The sequence below is a fragment of the Nuphar pumila genome, chromosome 15 (genome assembly GCF_984573655.1).
Source record: "Nuphar pumila chromosome 15, dmNupPumi1.hap1.1, whole genome shotgun sequence".
Lineage (NCBI taxonomy): Eukaryota > Viridiplantae > Streptophyta > Magnoliopsida > Nymphaeales > Nymphaeaceae > Nuphar > Nuphar pumila.
The window spans coordinates 75,000,737-75,023,602 of NC_143263.1; the positions used below are offsets into that span (position 1 = coordinate 75,000,737).

A 22,866-nucleotide genomic window follows, 5' to 3' on the forward strand; every position below is an offset into this window, starting at 1 on the left:
TGCCCAAAAGGAAAAAAAATGAAGCTGGTTGATAGCATGTCAAATGATCCAACCACATCCAATGGTCCGACCACATCTTAAAAGTTCCAGTTATCTTGATATCAAGCTTTATGTACATTCTTTTGCAAAAATTGGCATTTTTATTTTTTACGGGCTGAAAAAGAGAGTTCAATAACATGTATTTGCATAAGAATCAATAACCGATGGAATACACTTGAGAGGATGTCCATGATAATTTCTAAAAGTTCCAGTTACCATGATATGAAGCTTCATGCAGATTCCTTTGCAAAAATTGGCATTGTTGGTAATGATAACCTCATTTAAAATGATGATATTCTATTTCCACTTGGAAGTAAATTACATGAAAACTGAAGCAGGCATACACCTCCATTTTTTTCGAGTCTCGCGCTTAAGAATATTTAAATTTGCAGGGACGCTGCAATTGCCTTAGCCAGGCTGATGATCTCAAAGGGTCGCCTATTACTCACTTCCTTGACTGTAAGTGGGCAAGAGTCTGTAATCCAAAAATGGGTGAAGCCATTCTCCGGGCCAACTGTAGCAAGAAAGGCAGAAAACAATGTCAACTAGAGAGAGAGAGAGGGATGGTGGGTGTCCTAGGGAACCAACAGCTTAACAATTCAAACATGCACGACCCTGTCTGTCGTTTACAAATGCATGCTGGGAATCCTGGACTCAAACGCCTGAAACTGAACATTAAAGGAAATGATCATGCAATAATTCCAGGATGCCCAAGAAGATATGTGGTGTTTGGTAAACACCCAAGCACCTAATCTTAGCTGATCGCATGTGAGAATTTCAAGACAGAGTTGCACGAATACCTCCATTATCATGTCGAAATCTTTCCCATGAGTTGTTGGGGAATACACCATGCGTAACATAAGCACTGATTTTTGTTGCTCCATGAGCTGCCAACATTTTCTATACATGCAGAAAAAGATTGTAAATCATTCTAATTACTATTAAAAATTGCAATACCGTTAGTGTTGAACTGATCAGTATACAAATGAATAAAGATAATGATCATAAACATGCATTTGTAAAGCAGCAATTGGGTATCACCACTGCTAGATTCTTTCATGCAAACCAAAGGAAAAAGCATCTTTTAGGTAGAAGCATGGCCAACTTTACAGCATAATTAGGTAAAAATGACCACGGAACCAATCTAAGAACGTCTTTGCATATTAATCAGTGCAAAAGCTACTCTGGGTCCAAGACATGCAACGAGAACTTTGATTTAGGACTAACACTTTTCACATGCAACCAATTTTCTGAAGTTTATCACACCTTGGATAATACTTATCAAAAGAGAACTGGGTTGAAAATTGGTTGGGCATGGGTTAATCCACATCATATCCATGTAAGATTAGGTGGGTATGGGTTGTGTATAGATTAGGGGAATGAAGGTCAAGCCATATTAGATTAAATCCACCAACATCCAACACATCAATTTTTTTGCACAATCTATTCTGTTAAATTTTTTGACAAGTACATGCATTTTTAGAATCAGATTTGACTAATTGTCAAGGACTAATATTAGGATACAAACTTACCACATGAAATTCACAACAGCAAATCCTCATCAAGATTTGCCAAACTAAGAACTATTTCTCCTCAAAGATCATCATTGCATACCTGGCACTCAATCAGGGTGCCTCCAGATTGCACTAAATCATCAACTATGATAACATGTCTACCTCTGGGATCTCCCTCCTTCAAGCGCACAAACCGCTTATCCCCTTCACGAACTTTTGTGCAGATAACCTGTATTAACAATATAACTGGTTGCAATATATACATTCACATTAAGAATATCAAGAAGCTCTAGGGACATAAATGGACACATTATACCCTATAGAGCCGATAACTTGGGATTTACCATAGGGAAATGCTGGAGCTGCTTGTGGAATCTCTTCCAAGCACCATCATCTGGAAATGCGATCGTTATCTGAAGAGCAGAAGAGACATACAAGCTGAAGTCATAAAATAGCCTCACAGTTGTAGCTTGTTGAAATAGAGGTGGAAACATCGACCAGCTTCTGTTGTTTGACATCCTTTAGCATTGTAGGAATAGGAACCAAAAAAGTCCTACTGGCATCTATCTAGAACTTTCATATATGCAAACCAGATATGCCATCACCATATGATTAGCATCAGATTGGTGAGCACCAAAGATTAAATCTATCAGTTCAGGGCGAAAAGAAAACAAATTTTGAATGCAAACTGAGAAGAAATAGAGATCAGCTTACATTGTCAGAATCTGGGAGCTGCTGAAGTCTTTGCATAAGCAAGGGAATCCCACTCTCAAAGCATGGAAGAACATTATCACCAAAGTAGAATCTCTCCTGCAAAAATGCGGGAACATGCTCAAAATAAGAGCTCCACAAATACCTACTTGAAGAATAGAACCTCGTCAAATCAAATGCACTGGAAAGAAGGGGCAGGAAAACAAGAAACATCACAGAACAGACCAATGAGACAATTGACACTAATTTAAAGAAGAACCCCATGATCCATCACTTCTTCCATCTAATTCATAAGAGATCTGCACATAGAATTGTACATTTTCAGAGTACTCTTTTCATTTCTTCTCCTCATCTCATCAGTTCTCATTCATGATGACTTTGAATATTTTAGGTTCGATAATGAACCTATACACATGCACATTAAGTGTGAATATACCCACTTAAGGGAACAACACAAACACATCAAGTGATAATACATAAACCCATAAAAGGGATAAATATGACTTAAAGTCATAAGTTGAATATTATTGAAGAAATAGGAAGAAACGGGTAAAAACCCTATACAATGGAGCATAAGCTCCTCCAAGGAGTATACTACACAAGGGGGAAAGACCCTTATTTATAAGCCATAAAGGGACCACCTTGGGGGCTCCCAAAGGAGACGTTGGAGAGCCCCCAACGGTCACAAATGTGACCGTTGGGGGCTCCCAACGTCTCTATTGGGAGGCCCCCAATATGGTACAAAAAAGAAATAAATAAAAAAAAAATATATTACAATGCATATTCCAATTGGAATATGCGTAAAATGACAAATTACAAAAATACCCTTGAGGGTATTTTAGGAAGAAAAAATATATATATTTATATATATATATATAAATAGAGATACGTATACATATATATATATATGTATACGTATCTTTATATATATATATATATGTACATTTAAGGATTATATTTCAACATACATATATGTGTACTCATACACATATTTTAACACCCCCCCTCAAACTTTGCGGGGAAACGAAAAGGTTGAAAAAGGCGTAAGACTCCAAGAGGCTTCGGTAAGAATGCTATTGAAACTTGTAAATGCCTTTCTTCAATTGCCTTCTAATGGTGAACATATGTCCCGATCCATCCGGAGTACTTGCTTTTATCTTATCTCTACGATCCTGTGGAATAACAACAAAGAAACAAGTAAAACATATCTTTGCACTTTACTCAAATGGAACATTTCTAACAAGATTAATTGAAACCATATCGGATGATACATCCGCAAAACAATGGTGCAAAAATATAACTTATGCATAGAAATTTGAAGCACATGATAGGATAATTATTTTAGCATGAAAAGTAAATTTAGAAAACCAAAGTTTCAAAATCATACATCATGTTAAAGAGTGAGCGGAAGCAAATTATGCGGAAATGAATTGCAAGAATGCATAATGCATTCATAAGGTCCAACATTGGACAAACATAACCCCATAATGGGGAATAACACAATGGTCCCCTAAGGGACACCACAGTAAGCCTACGAAGAGGCATAAGTTACATATGTTTTATTGAATGAGAGCCTAAAAGGCCATAAAGAGCATATGCATATACTAATACTTAAAGGAATCATTAATGAACATGCTCCAAACATGTAATGAAGTGTCAAACAAGAGAAACGAAGTCTCCAAGCATACTTTAGACAAAATAAACACAAGAGTTCACAAGGTTTTAAATTCATTTACGAGGCAAAACGAAGAGTGTTATTTGAGTAGAGAATCTTACCCATTTAGGAAAATCTCACTCAATTGACAAAAAACACATTTTGCATACAAAAGTGGCCAGAAAACCATAAGCACTTAATATATAGATTAAATACCAAAAAATCAATTTGATTTTAGAATATGCATATCAAAGATATGATTCACTTGAATATCTTAAAACACAAGTCATGAATGAAATTTTGCAAATTTCAATAATAGTTCATCCATTACAAGCAACTACCTCATTAGTCCTCCAAAACCCATAAATCAAGTGTATAAGCTACTAGATCAAGAATATAAATATAATGCTATTAAAGGCCCAAGATAAACACAAAGGTGTGCAAAAGAACCTTTTGTCTACATATAATAATACTTGAAATGAGTGCATCTACGACAAGAACAAGAGAATACACGCCAACATGGACCAAAAGCATCTCTTGTCTACGTAAAAATACACTCAAAACCAAGTATGTTCAGCTACTATAACAAGAGTAACAAGCCAACCATGGGCTAAAACACAATACATCTCTTGTCTACATAAGATGACACTTGAAATGAGTGAAATAAGCCAACCATGGGCATACATCTCAGCGACTAGAACAAAGACACAAATGCCAACATAGGCTAAAATCACACACCATGGTGTGAATCAACGTGCCTTGTCTACATATAATAACACTCAAGACAAGTCTGTTCAGCTACTAGACCAAGAGAGCAAAAGCCAACAAAGGGCTATCAACACACAAAGGTGTAATAAAATTATTGTCTACATATGATGACACTTAGATAAGAGTTATAAAAGAAGAAGACTTTTGAGGTAATCAAACTTGTAATGACAAACATATATATAAATCAAACCTTGAATCAATAGAACAATATTCTTCAAAAATAACATTTTGGAATAAACTATGTAAAAGTATCTTCAACAAGATACAACAACCGATAGAACAATATTCTTGAAAATAAATATGTGAACATACGCACACCAAGAACATATGGAACACTTGTGCACAAAAGCACGAAATCACAAATGTGCAAATGCACTCATAATTTTCATAAACAATGAAAGGCTTGGCAATAATCCCTAAAACCTTGATTTTAATATATCTTAAAACATTTTAAGGTTTCAAACATCATATATCCATCACATTTATATATAAATAAGAGCATCCATAAGATCAATGGCCAACACCAAACTAGTGACACACTCATATACCAAATCATTCTAGAGTCCCAAGGTGCACATAACTCACCTCAACCACCATCTATAATATGGTAAGTGGACAATCTAAAATGACATAACAACGAGTGACACACTCATAATTAGAGATCGTATACCAAATCATTCTAGAGTCTCAAGGTGCCCATAACTCACCTCAACCACCATCTATAATATGGCAAGTGGATAATCTAAAATGTCATAACACAAGGTGCCCATAACTCACCTTAACAACCATCTCTAATATAACAATAAGGCCATAAAAAAAGAATTTGATGCATCATATAACATGTGATGGATAGAAGATAAAATGCCATAAAAAAAGCAATGAATTCTTAGGAAAAACATTTTCCAAAAAAGTGATTTTTACAAAGAGGGCCGATTCAAAGGTCCAACATAATTAATCACAATAATATGCCATATAACAATAATGATGCATATATACGAAATTATGTTCAATCATAATCATTATACAAGAAAAAAACTTCAATAAACACAACATGAAATATTTAAGCTATGTCATGTGTGAGAAAGGATTTGGAATAATCCAAGAAACAAATCAAGCCTTTATAATTTGCAATTATATGTATACCAAGATGCAAAATGACAATAATCTTAAACGTACAAATTTAGGACATGTACTAAGATATTACGGAAGCATTTTAAAAGAAACAATCTTACAAGTCCATTAAGGGATAAAAACAAACACAAGCCCTAAAGAAGGCAATAAGAACATCTCTTTATTGAAAAGAGAGTACTATGTGAAAATGTCTATGAATATACAATATGCATACAAACATAAATATTTTATAAAAGAAGTGTACGAAGACACTCTCACAATACTTGAACAAAATACGTAATAATATCAAACATGCAATAATGCATGTATTTCATAAAAGATGCAAATGCTTGAGACTCTCAAGCTTTAATGCAATTTAAGACAAAGAAGACCATATTATGGCCAATGTAGGCATCCTTAGAGATACAATTAAGAGGTTTTTGAAACCTTATGTGAAAAATACAAACAAATATGTTTGCATCATTAGAAGAAAATCAAAAAATAAATGAAATCTTTTATACCAAAGGATGCAATAGATACACTATGCATTCTATATAGTGTGAGAAATTCTTTTAAAAGATCTTTTATAATGGTTCGAACAACCTATTTATCACAAACAATTTTTCAAAAATCCTTTAAATAAACCAAAAACATTGAAACATCTTTAGGAGTTCTCATAAATAGTTATCATTAACAAGAACTACTTATGATTCATAACAAAGATAAAGATGTGAGAGATTCTTATATAAGAATTATATCAAGATTTTTCAAAAAAACATGCACTAAAATCCATAAACAAGAGAGGAACTCAAAACAACTTAGACTTTATATGAGAGAAAAGAGTTTTAAACAATGATCATTAATCAAGACATCATATATAATTTTTAAAAGGTAATTTATAGGTCAATCATGAAATACTTATGTAAACATCATAAATCCCACATAATTGAAGACAATTTTAACAACATAAATTACTATTATATGTGATGAAGAATCAATAGCCAAGAATTATATATTTGAACAATAAACAAGTTCAAAAAATAGATATTTTAAAATATACGAACACACGAAATGTGAAAGGAAATGATTCAACTATCAAAAAACACTAAATGTGCAAGAAAAATAGTTTCATAATGCATAATATGTTAAGAAAAGAGATACATACCGGAAACTTCTAAAAAAGAGAAGGAACAATGAATACTTCATCATTTCTTGAGCACCACGCTTTCCGTTGCGCCAAGAGACAACCCCATCGTAACCGGGCTTTGATACCATGTTAGAAAGTGACTTTGAATATTTTAGGTTCGATAATGAACCCATACACATGCACATTAAGTGCGAATATACCCACTTAAGGGAACAACACAAGCACATCAAGTGCTAATACATAAACCCATAAAAGGGATAAATATGACTTAAAGTCATAAGTTGAATATTATTGAAGAAATAGGAAGAAGAGGGTAAAAACCCTATACAATGGAGCACAAGCTCCTCCAAGGAGTATACTACACAAGGGGGAAAGACCCCTATTTATAAGTCATAAAGGGACCACCTTGGGGGCTCCCAAAGGAGACGTTGGAGAGCCCCCAACGGTCACATTTGTGACCGTTGGGGGCTCCCAATGTCTCTATTGGGAGGCCCTCAATATGGTACGAAAAAGAAATAAATAAAAAAACAAAAAAGAAAAATATTACAATGCATATTCCAATTGGAATATGCGTAAAATGACAAATTACAGAAATACCCTTGAGGGTATTTTAGGAAGAATATATATATATATATATATATATATATATATATATATATATATATATTTATATATATATATAAATAGAGATATGTATACATATATATATGTATACGTATCTTTATATATATATAAATATATATATGTACATTTAAGGATTATATTTCAACATACATATGTGTACTCATACACATATTTTAACAAAGAAAACAAGAAACATCACAGAACAGACCAATGAGACAATTGACACTAATTTAAAGAAGAACCTCATGATCCATCACTTCTTCCATCTAATTCATAAGAGATCTGCACATAGAATTGTACATTTTCAGAGTACTCTTTTCATTTCTTCTCCTCATCTCATCAGTTCTCATTCATGATGTTTTCATTTTTGCTTTCCCCTTGCCGCTAATTGTCTTTTTTTATCTTAGCCTATGATTCATTGCCCTGAATTCCCATCCTGTTTTTTAAATTGATTCACTTGCATTTATTCAAACTTTAACTATATTAAATCATCCAAAAATTGCCTCCATATTTTATTATTTGTTGTATTAACTTCTTGCTTTAGTTTATTTATATCACTACATTGAAGGTGAGTGGTAAGACAAGAAAAGAATAGTATTGATTTTCCACCATGAAATGAAAATATCTAAACGATATTAAATGAGAAGAGACAAGGGATGAAATTCCACATTTTATTTGGGTACCATGTTATTACATACTCCTGCATTTTTACATCCTTAGAATTCTGTCTACGTTCATGCTTTTGGGTTCCCATGTCAAATTTAAGAGATTTTGATCCATATTAATTTCTAGCATTCACTCCCTTCCCTCTGCACATATTACTCGCAAACTGAGGCATTAGGGATTTGCTCGTTGGGACGGAAGCCCGCTATTCAGTTATACATAAGAAATTTAAAGAAATCTTTCTGACCGTATCTGGTGGTCGACAATCGTTCGGACTTGGTAAAGGTTGTCGTGGCACCTGTAGTAGGGCAGAGAACTTATCGCGATGCCCGCCCATTCAATCTTGCCCGCTTGCCAGCCCGTTCTGAAGAATTCATGGGCTGGCAGGTCGGGCGGACGGGGACCGTCGAAGAAGTGCCTCAATGCGCTGCAGTCACTACTTTGATTCCTTTTTATGCAATTATGAACTCAATGGAACTTTTTCGATTCCAATGCAACTTCTCCTTTTGGAGCTGACATACCAAACTCCACAAGCCTCCCAACAAAGCCAACATAAATCATATCCTAATGCAAAAAACAAAAAGGCAGTTTCATTACAGTGGTATACCAGCAGCCTGTTCCGGAACTTCCAGTTCCAATTGGGGCAATACACCACTGCCGATATTAGGTACGGTTAGAAAAAGGTAGACTAACGTTGGTATGGAAGGATAGAGAAGAAGATACAGATAGGAAAGGGCAGCGCAGATCTTTCCGCTTCCGTGTCTATAAAGAATACAAAAATAAGTTTGTTCACGGGTGAAAGTTTACCCCACTGGGTAAGAATCTTCCATTCTATGCCATCAGGGTCGACTTCCCCTACTCTCATCACCAGACTACCGGATGGAAGTGGGTGACCACCAAGCTTCATTCTCCCCTCAATCAACCTATTGCTGGGCGTCTGGAAGAACTGACACTGTTGAGAAAGTCGGAACAAGCCAAAACAGAATGTGGTATCCGGGAGCATGGATCTCATGTCTTTGAAGAAAAATGGAAGATGAACAAATAGCATCAGCCATTTGAAGCTCTTCACAGGACCAGACAATGTTCAATAACAGTATCTGCTAAGGACAAGGATGTGCTAAAAGGAAATTGCAAAAGCATGCAACCTTTCGATGCTCAAAACTACATAGCAATTTGTCTCTGGCTAATAACTATTCCACAATTTGAGACCCTTCAAAAAATATCTATGTGATGTTTAAACCATTGCATAGGACTGTGACTAACAAAAGCATCCGATAAGAACACAGGTGAAACTGTAAAACACCAATGAAACATCCGAAATTAAAAAGAAAAGATGTACACAAGTTTGTGTTATTTGTGTTCCAACTACAGACACAGAAACAGACACCAGTTTGTCACTTGCTTTTCCTCAAAGTTCTCTATTTCTTAGTTTATTGGTGACATAATTTACCCAGCATCAGGAAAGGCATCAACTTGAGGAAGCATAGAGGAAAAGGACAAGTAGCATACCCAATTGTATGCTTTCATAAGAGAGCAGAAAAATATTTCCTGCCAGAACTAGCTTGACTGAAAGAAAAGGAAAAAGCAAAGAGAGAGTATAACAGAACAATGCATACAAATTAGAGCAGTGCACTAACCCTACAAGCTTTTACCACCAACCTGGAGGGCATGAATGTCAAATATCACCAAACTAGTTGGTCCACCTCTTGAAATCGGTATATTTGATAATATTCTAGCAAGAGTGAATGCTGTCGCCACATCTCCTTCTTCTTCCATACGCTCAACAGATCCGGTAGGGAAAAAAGGGAGAACAAGTGTAAACGATGAAACAAACATCCTCGGCAATGCGTAAATAATGGAAAGTTGCTCAAATATTACTCCTGGTGAGCTAAATGAAGCAAGAAAAGCCACATGTTGTCCACGAATTCCATGTGCATTCGAAATGAATAGATTGGGAAATCCATCATTGAATGTCCTGAAACATCCGGAAATGAATTGTATTAGGAAACAACATTCACTATTGCTGTTTCATGAGTACATAAGGAGTATGCGGTGATAGTAGAAGTTTGAACTGTATAGACGTTGTGAGGTTCTTAGTATTACCTCAAACACGAAAAAGATTCCACAGCATTTACACAAGCACATAAGTCCATTCACGATAACAAGATGTGATTTACATAGTTTAGCATGGCCAAAAATCTATTTGATAGAAAAGCTAAATTCTATATTATCAATAAAATAAAAGGAAATACCAACGGGGGCTCCGCTTGTCTGGCAAGAGCAGTTAGTGTACATCACCTTGTGTTGGGACGTTGCAAGTTCGAATCCCAATGGTATGGTTGCATCAAGGTTACCATATTAGGAAGCGAAACGAGAAACAAAAGCGAGAAACGAGGAATCAATTTAAAAGTGAAGTAGGAATAAAAAAGGAAGTGATATAGGATCAAATGGGAAGTGGATACTAATCGAACGGGAAGAAAATAAAAACTATAATAAAAATGAGGGCACATTTGAAAGCGAGAAAAATGTAGGAAAAGTGATGCAAAATGAAAAATCCGTACCGATTTTCCAACCCTTCCAAACGAGAGAAGCTTTCTCTCTGAGACAGTTTTTCTAAAAAGTACACTTTTTGATAGGAAACATTCCTCCATGGGGGAGGTGGAGAAATGTTTCCTAACAAGAGAAAATCTATTTTTACACTCCCCATCACCCATCTCACCACATCTCACCACCACCACCACCCACCCACCATCTCACCGTCACTACCACCATCCATCTCACCACCACCCTCCTATTCTCTCTCATTTTTTCATATTTCCCACTTTATTTTTCTCATGCTACACAAACAAGCGAAAAACTTTATTTTGGAAAACTTCGCACATAAAAAACTCTCATAGGCAAAACTTTTTTTTTCTATGAGAGTTTTTCTCTCTTCCAAACATGCCCTAAATTTCATGATTTGTAGTGTAAGAATTAAATTCTTTTCAAAATAAAAAAATGATGATTACCAATTTAGAGAAAGTATATAGGATGTGAGTGAGAAGCGTGAAAGGAAGCACATGAAAAACATGAAAAGATGTGTGAGAGAAGCCCGTAAGAAGCATGAGCGAAGTAGGGAAGAAATGTGTTGGAAGCCTAGAAGAAGCGTGGGAGAATCGAGATTCCCATCAAGTTTCGGAAGCGAGGAGTATCGAGCTTCCAAGCGAGTTTTCGAGAAGCGCGCTTCCCACCCACCTATCTATAAAACTTCCAGTAACCCTAGGTTGTATAACTGGTAGGGGTTTGCCTAACCCCAGCTTTCTTTGTCTAAAAAAAAAAAATAGAAAACAAGGAAATACGATTTCCTCTTAAGAGAGACTTCAATATCAAAAAGCAAAAGGGAAATGAAAATTTATGCTACATATGCTACCCATCTTTCATAAGAAGAATACAGAATCACCCTCAAGGGAAAAAAAAGCTTAAGAAAAATAGGTTATTCTTGATATAGAATTTCAATATTGAAAGAAAAAAGAAAAAGAGAATTAATGATATCGATATATCAAAGTACCCGTTGAAAACCCATTCAGCACAAAAACAAAAAGAGTTATCTACGATCAATCAAAATACATGCTCAAATAAAAATGGATATGAAGAAAACAGTAATCATGATGCTACCATTCCATCAAACCTTTCAGAAAACTAGGTTTTATCTATTGTATAATTAATGGAACAACCCTTTCCCAAATTACGGAGCCCAGAGCATTTACACAAGCACATTAGCGCGTTCATGACAGCGCCACAACATGATGTAATTCACAGACTAGAATACCCAAAATCTATTTGCAAGGAAACCTGCATTTCTAAAATATTGACAAAATACAACAGAAAAGTACATATGTTAGAGATTACAATGACGTACACTTCCACCAATCTCTTCAGAAAATTGGGGTCTTTCTTTATTCATGACCAAAAGAAGATTCCTTCTCAAATTAGGATTCATAACTCCTCAAAAAGGAACATCACAATTCAACAAAAACCGCTCAGTAAACCAAAGTCATCAGGAAGAAAACCCAAAATTTAATCAGTATGCAAGATAAATTACAGAATTTGAAAAAACAAATTATCGGTATGCAGGATACATTAAAGAATTTGAAAAGGAAAAAAGTGAATTCATCAACATCTGAAATCTCATAAAGAAGTAAAAACTCTCGATTTCAAGATCTGGTATGCAAACTAAAGAGCTCACTGACAGAAACACCCGAATTTGTCCCAGAAGACCGAAATTCATCAAAAATTCGCCATTCTTCATCACTGAAAAATCTCACCTCCACGTGATGTTCCTAAGGTCGATGGCGTCCGACTCGGCGGCAATCCGCTCGGCCAGCGCCTTCGTCTCTTTGCAGTAGAACAGGAACACCTTCTTCCTCGCCAGACTCGGGGACCGCAAAGCAGACAGGGAAGGAGAAGGGGACGCCATGGAAGTTGCAGAGAGGGAGTCGGCGATCTCGTGGGAGAGACGATGGACACTCTCCCTTCCCACCAGATGGTCTGTACTCTTCAGCTCGAATCTTATAGAAGAATTCCTTCCGGAGGAAGCTTCTCGGAGTAGCAGTAGCGAGGCAGAGGAGCCAGAGGGCCTCGCACGAGTGAAGTCGGGGCTCCGGCAGCAGATGGCACGTGCGGACATCGCCATACCGATCGCTTCTCTCTGTCTCTCTTGTATGCGCAACAAGTTTTCTGCCAATATATTTCCAATTTGCCACAGAGTATTGGTGAATGTGTTTTTTTCTTTTATTTTATGACGAAGGAACCTTCATCGAGAAGCAGGTGACTTCAGAGAGTGTTTGATAGTTTGTCTAAAATGAATAAAAAAAGATGGAACAGAACATGGTTGTATTTGTTCCTTAACAACTGTACCGAGTTCATCGTTTGTTTGAACCATACTAGAATGTAGGGATGGCAGTGGACCTGGGGAAAGCGGGGCCCCGCCCTTCCTCGCCCCGTTTGGAACGGGGATGAAGGGTATGAAACGGGGATGGAGGCGGGGACGAAGGTTAAAATCCATCCCCGTCCGGGGGTGGAGGCGGGGATGGACGTGCACTTTTCCCCGCCCCGCTCCGTCCCCGCCCCGCCTCATCCCCGTTTGAATCGGGGATGGAGGACATGAACGGGGATGAAGGCGGGGGTGGAGCATAAAATCCATCCCCGCCAGGGAGGCGGGGCGGGGGTGGAGACCTTGTCCCCTGCCCCGCCCCACTGCCATCCCTACTAGAATGCATACTTAGTTCCAAATGTCCTATGTTTGATGAGCGAACAGCTTGAATATAGAGTCAGCCTTTCACCGAACCCATCTTCGCCCCTTTGTTGCGGTACTCCCATATGCATCTGGCAGCATTCAAAGAATGCCAAGATTGCAAAAGTCTTTGATACTAAGTAAGAAATTCTTAAATTGATGCATCGTTTTTTTTCTTTTAAATTATGAATTTCCATTACAAATCATCATTGATTTCCTATTCATGGAAACTCAAATTTCACCTCAAAATCCAGTTAAAAGATGCAGATTTTCGAAATAGGTAATCCATTCTAGTTTCATATGCACTCTTAAAAGTTACAGAGAGCAAACTAATTGAATAGTAAACAAGAAACAAAGAAGTCAAACGATACTCTGATGAAAAACTAATTGAAAAGAAAAGATCCATCATAAAATTTGAACACCTCTGATGAAAAACTAATTGAAAAGAAAAGATCCATCATAAATTTGAACACCGGAACAAGATTCAGTCCCCAATTCAGTAATGAAATCACGAGACAGCAAACTAGAGGGGGAGGAGGGCCAATCGAGGAGCAGACTGGGAAAGTATCAAACCAGGTCAATCCCTCTTGACCCCATTTTTCCTTTCCAGATAACGACACTCCTTGCCCCTTTAAAAAGGGAACAATGTTTATAGATTTGCCCCCAGGCTTTTGGCCTATTTTCCACTAGAACCCACAAGGATCTGGAATCAAGATCTAGTCCAACCCAGAATGGATCTCAAAGATGAAAATGTAAAAAAAGACAGTGTGGGTAAGGAAAACAAAGGCATTCTCAAGGGTTTTAAGCCTTATTTTAAAAAGAAAATTCCACAAGCCATCTGGAAGCATTGAGGGAGAGACAAAATGAGGAAGCCCAAGGTCTTATCTCCTACCTTCAATTAGAAAGGTTGAGGGGTGAGACAGAAGTTGAGACAAACAGTTTGAATGACATCATTGCAGGAAGTACATGGGTTGGCCCTAGGGGTGGCAATCGGGTCCGGTTGGCGGGTCAGCATACCTCAACCCGAACCCGACCCGTTTATTAAACGGGTCAGCTGTGGCAAACACGAACCCGATCCGTTTAATAAACGGGTAACCCGACACGACCCGCCAACCCATTTAATAAATGGGTTGGGTCGGGTAAACAGGTTTTCAGGTTCGCGGGTCAGGTTGGCGGGTAGGGTTGGCGGGTTGACGGATCGGGTTGGCAGGTAGGAAGGTTGGCGGGTCGGGTTGACGGGTTGGCGGGTCGGGTTGACGGGTCTGGCAGACGGGTTGGCGGGTTGACCCACCCGCCTAACCCGTTTATTAAACAGGTCAGCCGGGTTGGCGGGTTGGCATACCCCCAACCCGAACCCAACCTGTCTAATAAACGGGTTACGCGGGTCGACCCGTTTATTAAACGGGTTGGCTTAAGCCCAACCCGAACCCGCCTAAGAGGCGGGTTGGCGGGTCGTGTCAGAAATTGCCACCCCTAGTTGGCCCAGCTGTCCAGAACATCGTTATCAACTCTGAAACCTCAATCAAGATAATGTCTTGGATAGTGAGGGGTCTGGGTTTTGTAGGGGTCCTTAAAAACCATTGGTTGATGTTATTTTTATGTTGAAAACCAAAATCTCCGTAGAGGCTATGCCTATCATGCAGGGCCGGACCTGTAAAGAGGCCAATGAGGCTTGGGCCTCAGGGCCCTGGGCCCAAAAAAATTTTAGGGGCCCATATTCAAGGCTCGAGCTCCCCATAAAAATTTTAGGGGCCCATTTTATTTTTATTTTGACTCTTTAAAAAAAAATCGGAGGTGCTTTCCCCAAACTCCTACTATTAATAGGGGGCCCATTTTCCCCTCGGCCTCAGGCCCCATAAAACACAGATACGGCTCTGCTATCATGCAAAAGGAGTTCCCGTGTATAGTTGGAAATTTTGAAGCTAGACCTAGTAGTAGAATTATATGTATGCAGAACCCAAAGAATGCATCAGTGGAGGTCCTGATGACAGTTTTGGTGGAGCAAGGGGGTGAGTTGGTGATGGCCTCTGGTGTGTATGACCAAAATGAATCAAGCATGAGGAAGATGTGGGAAATGCTGATTCTGAATCGAGAGAGGACCCATGGGTGGTCCTAGGTGATTGAAATACCACCAGATCAGTAGAAGAATGGCACCGATCGAATATGAGCCACCAGGATTCAAACCTTTTTAATGAGTTAATTAGCCAGTGTGCACCTATGGAAGCAGTGAATGAGAGTTGGGTGGAGAGCTTTCCCAATACCATGGTACATATATTGCCCTTTACAATATTAGATTGCAATGGCTTATTGTTAGGTAGCCAAGGAGTTTCCTCGTCATTCAATTTTTTTCATTTTTGGATGCTCAAAGAGGAATGTAGAAAGATAGGACCGAAGGGTGAGTTGCTGCCCCATGTACAGGTTAGTTGCAAAGCTTGATGCAATGAAGAAAGGACTCTAAATGAAACAAAAATGACATAGGATTCATTTCTTATCGAATCAAGACCATTGAGGAGGAACTTGAGGCTTGTGAAAGGGAGTTGGAAGGAGATGAGATTCTGGAAAGAACTCCATCTGCATCATGAACTCCAAGTTTTGGCACAGATGAAAAAAAAATGTGGAAGCAAAAATCTAGATGGTTGAAGGAGGGAGACCATAACATTAAATCTTTTCATGCACTAGTCAATAAGAATATTATGAAAAAACATATATTTCATCTTAAAAGAGGATGACTTAGAAGTTAAAGGCAAAGAAGAAATAAAAAAGTGGCTATTGTTTCAGGGAATTGTTCTCTAGAGAGGATATGCAAGGAGAAGCGGCAGAGGACCAAGAAGAAGCAAGGGTGACTGAGGAGGAAAACTTGAGAATGAATGAAGTGGTTAAGGTGGAGGAGGTGCATCAAGCAGTTTTCATTGTTAATAGGATGAGAGGAGTGTTGGAGAGAATCATTAGTAACCAGATGACCTTCTTGAGGGGCAGATCAATTCAGGACGACATACTCTTAGCCCATGTGTTGGTGGACTCGATGACTTCTGAAAAAAAATGTATCATGTTCAAAACCGATTTAGTTAAAGTGTATGACATAATTATGTGACACTTCCTGGAGGGAACTCTCAGAGGTTTTGGCTTTGATGATAGATGGAGTAAGACTATTATGCATTGTGCGAAATCCTTTTCTGACTATTGGCAGTAATAGAAAACATTATTCTTCTGCCAATCATTTTCTCTGAATTATCTTTTCTGAATCACGTAGTGAGGAGGAGGATTTGATCATCTCTGACCATCCCTCATCATGGACCAACTGACAAGGTCAACTGTACATGGATTCAGTTCGTGAGGATGTTGTCACTCGTGTCTGCTGTCTACCATCGTTGTGGCCTGTTTGTGTATCCACTTTAAGGATCTTGCATATGTTGGTGTATCGACCTTGAGGATCTTGTGTTTGCCATCGTTGTGTCGTGTCTGCCATCGCCCCTAAGGATGTTGTCACTTGCGTATGCTGTCATCATGTTGGTGTACGAACCATGAGAATGCTACAGTCCACTTGATCGCATCCATGGCTGATACGAAGAATGGAAAACAGTATAGTGGAGGAGAGGAGAAAACGATAAATTCACCATTTTATCTGTGTTACTCGAACAATCCGAGAACAATGCTGGTCTTGTCACCACTAACCAGTAACAACTACTCGACATGGAGACGGGCCATGCACGTGGACTTGAGTGTAAAAAACAAACTTGCATTTGTTGATGGATCCCTTCCATGAAGCTGCTTTGGACATATATCGCAACAACATGGTCCTCTCATGGATCTTAAATATACTATCAAAGGAGCTTGCAAACAACGTCATATATGTAGACAAAGCCCAACATGTGGGGATAGACTTGGAACAACACTTTTCCTAAGGTAACACTACTCACACCTACCATTACCATTTGAAGAACATGATTTTTGACCTTAGCCAAGAACAATCTCATCTTGCCACTTATTTTACCATGACAAAAACCTTGTAGGATGAGCTTGTCATATTCGACTCTACCCAAATGCACATGTGGTGCATTTAAAGAGTTCAATGAATGACAGGAAAGTGAAAAGGTATACCAGTTCTTGATGGCTCTTAATGGCTCTTAATGATTGGGTCTCTCCATAATCAAATTTCTAACCGTTGAAGCCTTGCACACATTAGCAAGGTATATTCAATGGTATCACATGATGAGACCCAACAACTCTTAATGCCATCCAGCCAACATCAGAATGAGGTGACAAGACTCATGACCAAAGGCAATGTTTCTTTTTCTTTTCAAACATGGGGCAACACCTTTTCTGTGTGTGGGATGGGAAGAGGCAAGCCTCATCCTAAGTATGACCATGGCGACATGGTCAGGCACATGAAAGCACACTACTATGCACTTTACGGGTATCTGCCTAATCACCCAAGAAGCAACAGCAAAGGAAATATTAAGTTAGGAAAAGTGGTATCCAATGCTAGGTTCAGCAAAGCCAATACACCATCTCAATCATCTTCCACCACTATGGGCAACTTATTGTCATAGCTATCTGAGGGCCAACTCTCGCATCTTGGCTCAGTGAAGATACCAAACATGTTGAAGCTAACATAGTCGGTAAACATCGAAATTTTTCGTGTCTTCTTCTTAGATTATTGATACTGGAGTGTCAGACTACGTGACACTAAATCTTGAAAATTTGTTTAACATTGTCTCATTCCTAAAACCACATGTAAAACTCCCTAATAACCAAGATGTGCTGGTCACTCATGTGGGCAACACTCGTTTTTCACATTCAATCATTTTGACCAATGCTCTTTATGCTCTAAATTTTTGATATAATGTACTTTATGTTGGAAAACTAATTACTTACTCCATGAGCTACAATGTCATTTTCTTTCCTACTTGTCTCTCTGAACCTTTCACAGAAGAAGCCGATTGGAGTGGGAGAACTGCAAGACGAGCTCCACCAGTGCATTTAGACAACCCTTCCACCAAGCCATTCATGTTGCTAGTCAGGTTGATTCCCACCTTTGGCATATGCGACTTGGTCGTTCATCTCATGAGCACATTTCTCTTTTGAATAATGATATTATAAAAATTTGTTTTCATTCCATGGACAAAGGCGCAGCTAGGGGGGGCAGGACTGGGCTGTAGCCCAGTCCTGCCCCCCGAAACAGTTAATTTTTTTTTTTTTAAAGCCCAGTCCTAGCCCAGCCCTGATTCCATATGAAATAGATTTTTATCCATTTTTGTAGCCCAGCCCAGTCCTAGCCCAGCCCTGACTGCATCAAATAGTTTGATTTGTCCATATGAAATAGATTTTTATTAATAATTGTAGCCATTTTTTATTTTATCTCAAATTTTTTTTTCGGGGGCGCTGCCCCCAAAACCCCGACTATCGCACAAATAAATTTTTTTTTGCTATACCCCTGTTTGCCCCCCCCCCTCACATGAATCCTAGCTAGGACCCTGTCCATGGATATTTTTGTTGCTTGTCATAGAGCTAAACAAACTATAGTACTCTTCTGTGTTAGCCCCAGTGTTAGTAATGAACCCTTTGCTCTTGTTCATTGTGATAACTCGGGTGGATATGTTATACCTTCACACACAAGTGCACATTATTTTTTAACTATGGTTGATGATTTTTCATGAAATACATGAGTTTATCTTATGTAGTTCAAATCTAAATTTTTTTCTCATTTATACAACTTTTGTGTTATGATTAAAACCAAATACAATGCATGGTCCAACATTTTTAGATAGACGATGGGGATGAATTCATGGGACATAATATGCAGATATTTTTTCATCAAAATGGGATAGATCATCAACGTTCATGCATTAAAACGCCTCAACAAAATGAAAGGGTTGAATGCAAACATAGGCACTTCCTTAAAGTTGCCCATGCATTGCATTTCTAAGCCAATTTACCTATTTCATTTTAGGGAGAGTGCGTTCTCATCGTAGCATATTTAATCAATTGTATTCTCACTTTAGTATTACAAAACAAATCTCCTATGAGGTAGTGTTTCACACCAGACCTAGATATACATACTTGCACACATTTTATTGCTTATGCTATACTTGAAATTATATTCCCCTTTATGACAAATTTGCACCTAGATCTAGGTGTTGCATTTTTATTGGTTATATGTTCGAGCAAAAGGGATATATGGTCTATGACCTTGAAAATCATACTTTACTTACTAGCCGAGATGTCATCTTCCATGAAACCCATTTTCCTTTTCACAATAAGACAAATGATGATAATGTGCCCATTTTGCCATAACCTCTAGATTCTCTCATAGAAGAGAACAATACTTGACCTGTAGGCTTATTCATTGAAGCCACCAAGCTCATTCACACAAAATCCCCCCATCAGACAGTTCCCATCAAACTCATTCTCGACCCTAACAGGGTCCCTCACAGTGCTCCCACTGTGGACATCACCCTAGACCTATCCAGTCCTATCACCCACGTTGCTCCACTAGGCAAAGTTCCAAACCTAACCACCTTACCAATTATGTATGCACATCTCAGACCTCTCAAAGTTCATCGATGGCCTCTAATCAACTCACTTTAAGTACTTCACATCCTATCACCCAATTCTTAGCCCTATTCAATTTTTCATCTACCCATATTACTTTTTTTTGTCTTTGTTTTTTATGATGCACTAAAAAGTTTTATTGAGAATGTGAAACACTCCCATTGGCAAGATGCAATGTTTATTAAATTTGGGGCCTTGAAGGCTAACAACACTTTGCCCCTTAGGCCTTTTTCATCATACAAGCATCCCATCAGTTGTAAATTTCTCTACAAGGTGAAACACATATCTGATGGATCGATTGGGCAATACACGGTCTGGCTCATGACCAAGGGCTACAATCAAATTAAAGGGTTTGATTACTATGAGATGATCACCCATATCTCCAAATTGACCACTATGCACTGTTTGTTAGCTCTCACCTCAATCCGTGGATGGTCCATTTACCAACTAAACATTAGCAATGCTTTTCTTTATGGGGACCTCCATGAAGAGGTATACATGCACCTCTCCATAGATTACCTGCTCAAGGGGAGTATCGGGTGTGTCGTCTGAATAAGTTCATTTATGGACTAAAATCGGTTCACCAAATTGTTATCAGCTCTAAAATAAGCTAATTTTGCCGAGTCCAATGTAGATTATGCTCTGTTTACAAGATGATCATACTCCAAATTCATCATTGTCTTGATCTACGTTGATGACACTCTGGTCACTGAGAATGATGAACATGAAATTTCATCAATCAAAGCTGTTTTAAACTCATGTTTCCATCCGAAGGACTTGGGGAGATTGAAATATTATTTGGACATTGAAGTTGCAAGGGTGTTCACTGAAATATTTTTTAGCCAGAGAAAATATATATTAGACATGTTTTCTGACAACAACCTACTTGGGGGTAAAACCAGCCCATTTTCCGATGGATCAAAAATTGCCTCTCACTGCACATGATGATGACGTCCTGAATTATCCCATTAGATATCGGTGTTTGGTAGAGAGTCTCATATATTTGACAGTCACACGACCTGACATCATGTACCTGATTCACATTTTGAGTCAATTCATGCAAGATCCATGGATCCCTCATTATGAGGTTGCACTACTTGTTCTTCAATACTTGAAATCCTCTCTCGAGAAAGGAATCTTTCTACCAACTAACACTAAGTTGGAGTTGCAAGCATATTATGATTCAGATTAGGCAAGTTGCCCAATGACCCGATGAACAATAACTGGGGACTTCACTTTATTGGGGGCATAATTCACTATCTTAGAGAAGCAAGAAGCAAACCACGATATCACGATCTTCCATTGAAGCCGAATATCATGCCATGGCAACTACCACTTGTGCACTAATTTGGTTGAAAGCCCTTTTGGCAGATCTTGCTCACAAACATGGAGGTCCAATGAAACTGTTTGGTGATAATCAAGTAGCGATTCACATTGCTTCCAATCCGGTATTTCATTAACGGACAAAACATATCGAATTAGACTGTCACCTCGTTCGTGAAAAGGTTCAAGCGGGAATCATAACTACGAAACATGCGTCTACACAACTGTAATTAGTGGACATATTTAAAAAAGCCTTGGAAATGAATCAATTTATCTTCCACGTACCCAAGTTGGGAGTTATAGACCTCCGTGCTCCAACTTGAGGGGGAGTATCGTAAGTCTATCAACGGATCCATCAGATCCGTGGATATTGCGAAACTATTGCTACTTTAGTCATGATTTATTTGTTGTAAATCTTTCTTTATTTTCTTGTTTCCATGTATATCCCATATACCAAATCCCACAAATGGTGGGATATAGACGTACACATATATATTGCTTTCCTGTAGCTATTTTTAGTAATAGAAAACATTGTTGTTCTGCCTATGGTTTCTTCTGTATTATCTTTTCTGAATCACGTTTCACACCTCTGTCATCGTCTGAGCCCTCTTTGTTTTTGTATGAACATTGAACAAATGAACTTGGCCAAAGGTTGTGATGATTTAGCTCAAAAGCTTTTAGAAAACATTGGCTTTTTCTAGGTCAGGTTGTAAACCACAAAAGTGGGTCAGGTATTCATCTGCAACACCCTAGACGAGACAAGTTTTGAGACCCAATTCATGCCTTTGTTTTTTTTTATAATACATGTGCACTTTGACGATAGAATTGTTTTGCCATGAGTCAGGATGTGATGAGTCGACATTGAGGTGCCAAAATACTTTGTAAATAAGAGCTCATGGGAGACATCAGCCTGTTATCCTTGTCGTACCTTTTGATCCATTGACGCTCCCTGAAACACTACATCAACTCAATGGTCCATTTTATTAATTGACTTCTAGAGATATTCATACAGTTGGGTATCAATTCTAAAGGTGGATTGAGATATACAACATTTGCAAATCTCTCTTTTACATGGCATTGATCCAAATGGCAATGCATGGTGTTGGGCTTGGGCTGGCATACTTGGTAACAATGGTGGTGGTGGTGGTCTCAAAGGCATGAAAAATGACCTAGGTTGGTTATGTCTAGGTGCTGGTGGTGCAAGTGAGCTCCTAAATCTTGGAGACCACCATAACACACACATTTCTTGGTTAGGTAGGCCGAGCCCGCTTTCAAGATGAGAGATCGTGATTCGATCCCTTATGACAGGCTCCCAACTTGACATACGTTTCTCGTCCAATCCACCTTTATGTTGGGGGATAAAGCGGAAACAAAGTGATGGATCGAGTCTTCCCCACAAGTGTGAATCGATGGAAACAATGCAACAATGACAGTGGAAGAAATAAAAACAAAACCAGCGGAAACAAAAACACACAACGATTTATGTGGT

At 38.3% G+C, this 22,866-nt stretch overlaps 1 protein-coding gene across 2 annotated transcripts; it reads right to left on the bottom strand.

Moving 5' to 3' along the window:
• Positions 1-120: 120 nt before the first annotated feature.
• LOC149815629 (ribose-phosphate pyrophosphokinase 4-like) lies at positions 121-12,923 on the bottom strand. 2 transcript variants are annotated; one of them, XM_089988590.1, is made up of 7 exons: positions 12,535-12,923; positions 9,890-10,205; positions 2,268-2,363; positions 1,898-1,966; positions 1,654-1,782; positions 840-939; positions 121-553 (listed from the first exon to the last, which is right to left on the bottom strand). In XM_089988590.1, exons 1-7 carry the CDS (start codon positions 12,900-12,902, stop codon positions 420-422), a joined length of 1,212 nt encoding a protein of 403 aa, XP_089844716.1. In that variant the 5' UTR covers positions 12,903-12,923; the 3' UTR covers positions 121-419. The 2 variants fall into 2 exon arrangements, 1 of the variants encoding a protein (XP_089844716.1); XR_016427858.1 differs by lacking the exon at positions 121-553 and having other exon boundaries at positions 1,572-1,782.
• Between the last annotated feature and the right edge of the window lie 9,943 nt (positions 12,924-22,866).